The 4,723-nt window shown below is 49.8% G+C and overlaps 1 protein-coding gene across 1 annotated transcript; it reads left to right on the forward strand.

The window, feature by feature from the left end:
- Positions 1-1,302: 1,302 nt before the first annotated feature.
- On the forward strand, positions 1,303-4,723 carry LOC108558744 (eukaryotic translation initiation factor 3 subunit A; the record flags this gene model as incomplete). Its single annotated transcript, XM_017915757.1, has 4 exons — positions 1,303-1,496; positions 1,591-1,936; positions 2,035-4,541; positions 4,626-4,723. Coding segments are annotated over exons 1-4 (3,000 nt in total), but the record flags the coding sequence as incomplete, so codon positions are not given.

The following is a 4,723-nucleotide window of genomic DNA, read 5'->3' on the forward strand; positions in this document are numbered from 1 at the left end:
GATGTAACTATCTTAAGGATTTGTCGAGAAAATCACAATAAACTGTAAGAACTGAATAAAAAACGAGAAAAAAATGTTCTTCAGCTTATAATCGTCAACTCGGTGACAATACAAGGATGTATATAAGCGCGTTGGAAAGGTGAGATCTTCAGCTTTCATACGAGTGGTCTTTGATTTATTTACCTTTAGGGGTTGTCGAGATATTCACGAATAACCGAAAACACTCAAAATAAAACAAGAAAACCGTCATTTCTCTGTTATGTATAAGACGTTAAATATGTGTTTTTTTCAATTTCTACAGCTTATAGCAGGCGACTCGATGACCGCACGAAGATGTATGTAGGCTTGTTGGAAAGGGAAAATATTCAGCTTTCATACGAGTGGTCGGTGATGTAACTGTCTTAAGGATTTGTCGAGAAAATCACGTCGAGAAAAACTGTAAAAACTGAATAAAAAACGAGAAAAATATGTTCTTCAGGTTATAACAGGCGACTCGAGAAATCCACGAAAAACCGAAAAGACTTAATAAATAAACGAGAAAAAAACGTCGTTAAGTATCTTTTGTTACATAAATATATGCGCAACGCTTGCATTTACCAAGGCAACCAAACATACATGTAAAATTTGATTAAAAAGTAGAATATCGTCTTAGTATTTTCATAAAAACTCACTCCCAGAAGAATTTCGAATATCATTCGATTGATCTAGAATATACAGAGATTAAAATAAGCATAAATAAATGTGTGACAGCTGCTGCTGTCTCAAGTTAAATTTAAAAGTCTTTATGGGATTTCCTGATAATTCTACATCGTTCTGAATGCAAACTTAATGAACTTAAGATGTTAATACATTGCTTCCTTCTTCTATTTTCGTTGTATGGTAAACTTCACACTGTGAACTTCACATTTCACTTTGGGCAAGTACTAGTGGAACATGTCAACAACCATAGATCATCATCACTAAAGTTCTTCATTGTCTTCAGAAAACATATAACAGAAACTGCAACTAAGTAGGGACAATTCTCAAAATCTCTTACATAAAACAGTTTGTCTTCATATAAGAATGTGCATTAATTGTTAATAGCTATAAGTAGTCAACTTGTAGGCAACAATCGTGCATGTAGCCAGTCAATAAAAAATACAATAACAATCAATAACAAAAATATATCAATAAATAAGCATATAAGGAAAACTGCTGCACTGCTGCAGTCGTCGGAATTTACAAAATTTTAAATTTCCCCGCTCCTTTATTCGTATAGGTTAGCAGGGGAATTTGCGGTGGTAAAGTTTACGAATTGTCATACCAATCACATCCGTTGCGAGCGAGCGCACGTCCATTTTGCCAGTGCGGTGTTTTGGGGTTGCTTGACGAGCCCAAAGCTTCGGACGATTTCCCCGTGTTTATTGCAAATGTAAAAAGTGAACCGTGTCAAAAGCGAATCGCAATCATGGCTCGATATGGGCAACGACCGGAGAACGCGCTGAAACGCGCCAACGGTAAGTACATGCACGTTCGCTCGCAATATGCTGCTGCAACCATATGATGAATGATCATTTTTTACTATAATCTCGTTCTCGTCGCAACACGCAGAGTTTATCGATGTGGGAAAGCCAGCCAGGGCCCTGGACACCCTGCAGGAGGTGTTCCGCAACAAGAAATGGTCCTACAATCTGTCCGAGTCCATCTTGGAACCCATCATGTTCAAATACCTGGATCTGTGTGTGGAACTCAAGAAGTCGCACATCGCCAAGGAGGGTCTCTTCCAGTACAGGAATCTGTTCCAGTCGGTGAATGTGGGCTCTCTGGAGAATGTTATCAGGGGATACCTGCGGATGGCAGAAGAGAAGACGGAGAATGCCAGGGAAAAATCAGCGCAGGCTGTCATCGACATTGATGATCTGGATAATCTGGCGACACCTGAAAGTATTCTCTTGAGGTAGTTATTGTTGCTGTTTTTTCTATTATTATTATTATTGTGAATTGTTGTTGTTGTTGTCGTCGTTGTTACACTACTATTATCGTATGTAATTTTAGCGCCGTGTCTGGAGAGGACGCTCAGGACAGATCGGACCGCACGATCCTGACGCCGTGGGTGAAATTCCTGTGGGAGTCGTACTGTCAGTGCCTGGAGCTGCTGCGTACCAATGCCCATGTGGAGACGCTGTACCACGACATCGCCCGCATGGCCTTTCAATTCTGTCTGAAATACAATCGCAAGACCGAATTCCGTAAGCTCTGCGACAAGCTGCGGAAGCATCTGGAGGATATCTGCAAGTTGCCCACGCAGGTCGCGAACGTGTCGATCTCGAAGCCGGAAACGCAGCAATTCAATCTGGAGACGCGTCTCTTTCAATTGGACTCGGCGATCCAGATGGAACTGTGGCAGGAGGCGTACAAGGCAATCGAGGACATCCACAATCTGATGAACATGTCGAAGAAGATGCCCGTGCCGAAAACGATGGCCAACTATTACCAGAAGCTGGCGATGGTCTTCTGGAAGGCCGGCAACTACTTGTTCCATGCGGCCGCCCTCCTCAAGCTGTACCAGCTCTCGAAGGATATGAAGAAGAACATGACGCCCGAGGAGCTGCAGAAGATGGCTTGTCGGGTGCTGATCGCGACGCTCGCTATACCGCTGCCGTCCGCCCATCCGGAATTCGACAGATTCATAGAAACGGACAAATCGCCGATGGAGAAGGCACAGAAGCTGGCCGTGCTGCTGAGCTTGCCGCAGCCACCGACCAGGGCCAGCCTGCTTAAGGACGTGACCCGCTATAACGTTATCCATCTGGCCACGCCGCAACTGCAGGACCTCTACAACTGGCTGGAGGTGGATTTTCATCCGCTGCTTCTGTGCGGTCGCGTGCACTCGGTGATCGAATCGCTGCAGGTGGAGGATCAGTCCGGCCTGCAGCTTTACGTGCCGGCGCTGCAGGACGTGACGCTGGTCCGTTTGGTGCGTCAGGTGGCTCAGGTCTACCAGACCATCGAGTTCAAGCGTCTCATCTCGCTGGCCAAGTTCACGACCGCCTTCCACATGGAGCGGCTGCTCGTCGACTGCGTCCGCCACAACGACATGCAGATCCGCATCGATCACGGCAAGGACTGCGTGCACTTTGGAATGGATCTGAGCGAGAGTCAGCGCGAGGACAAACCCGAAGGTCCGACGCTGCAGTCGATGCCCAGCGAGCAGATCCGCAATCAGCTGGTCAACATGGCGACGGTGCTCCACCAGTCGATCGCCGTCATCAATCCGCACAAGAAGAGGCAGGAGCGCGAGAAGGTGAGGGCCGCGATGGTCGCCAGCTATCACGACAACAAGGTGCGCGAGCACGAGATGATACTGCAACGGCACAAGATTATCGAGGATCGAAAGGAGTACATCGAGAAGTTGAACACCGTCCGCGAGGAGGAGGAGCAGCGACGTCTCGAGGAGATCGCCAAGCAGCAGGCGCTCGCCGAACAGAAGCGTCTCGAGCAGGAACGCGAGGAGCGCGAACGTAAGCGCGCTCAGAACGAGATCCAGCAGATCAAGGACAGACACTGGAAGGAGAAGATGGCGCAGATCTCGCAGACCGCTCACGGCCAGAAGATCCTGAAGAAACTCGACGAGGACGACATCAAGAAGATGGACGCCGACCAGATCGCGGCGCGCGAAGTCGAGGAACTGCAGAAGGAGAAGCGCGAGCTGCAGGCGAAACTCAAGTCGCAGGAGAAGAAGGTCGACTACTTCGAGAGGGCGAAACGCATCGAGGAGATACCGCTGCTGCAGGTCAGCATGAAGGAGCGTCAGCTGCAGGATCAGGCTTTCTGGGAACAGCAGGAGAGCGAGAGGATCGCGACGGCTATCGAGGAACGCAAGTTGGCGGTGGCCACTCAGGAGCGTATGATCCGTATGAAGCCGGACAAGGATACGTTCCTCGAGAAACTGCTGAAGGAAAGGAACGTCCTGTACGAGGACAAGGTGCGCGAGTTCGAGCAGATGTTGGCCGAGGAGAGACGCAAGCGCCTGGACGATCGCAAAACGAAGAGGAAAGAGGAGCGCCGTCGCAAGTACCTGCGCGAGAAGGAGGAGGAAGAGGAGAGACTGCAGGAGGAGATGAGACGCATCCAGGAGGAGGAGTACCAGCAGGCGATGGCGCTCAGCATGAAGAAGCAGGAGGAGGAGGAGAGGCGCGAACGCGAGGAGAAGGAGCAAAGGTACAAGGAGCAGCAGGAGATGCTGGACAGGGCTGCGGCGAAGCAGCGCGCTCGCGAGGAAGAGATCGAGAGGAAGCTGCAGGAGGAGCGTGAGACCGGCGGCAGGGACAAAATGATGAGAGACAGGGATAGTAAAGCGGAGGGAGGCGCAAGTACCTGGCGTAGCGGCGCGCCCAAGCGAGGCGGTGGTGAGGTTGGTGATCGCGATGCGAGCAGTGGCGGTGGAGGAGGAGGAGGAGCCGGAGCCTGGAGGAAATTCGGCGATAAACCGACGGCTGCGGTGGGGGGCGGTGGCCAGGAGGAAGGTGGAGCACCCAAAAAGGATGACGCCTGGAAACCGAGTGAGTAATAATTTGCAGATGAATAATCGAAGGTGCGGCGTGGAGACGGTCGTTTTTAATATGTATGTTGTCGTTAAATTGCAGGTCGCCTTCGTGGAAACATCGGTGGAGATTCACGAGGAGGAGAGCAACCCACGAAGGAGGATAGCTGGCGTCGCGGCGGTGATCGTAGCGAAGGTGGA

The sequence above is a fragment of the Nicrophorus vespilloides genome, unplaced genomic scaffold (genome assembly GCF_001412225.1).
Source record: "Nicrophorus vespilloides isolate i.1.1-1 unplaced genomic scaffold, Nicve_v1.0, whole genome shotgun sequence".
Taxonomy (NCBI): Eukaryota; Metazoa; Arthropoda; class Insecta; order Coleoptera; family Silphidae; genus Nicrophorus; species Nicrophorus vespilloides.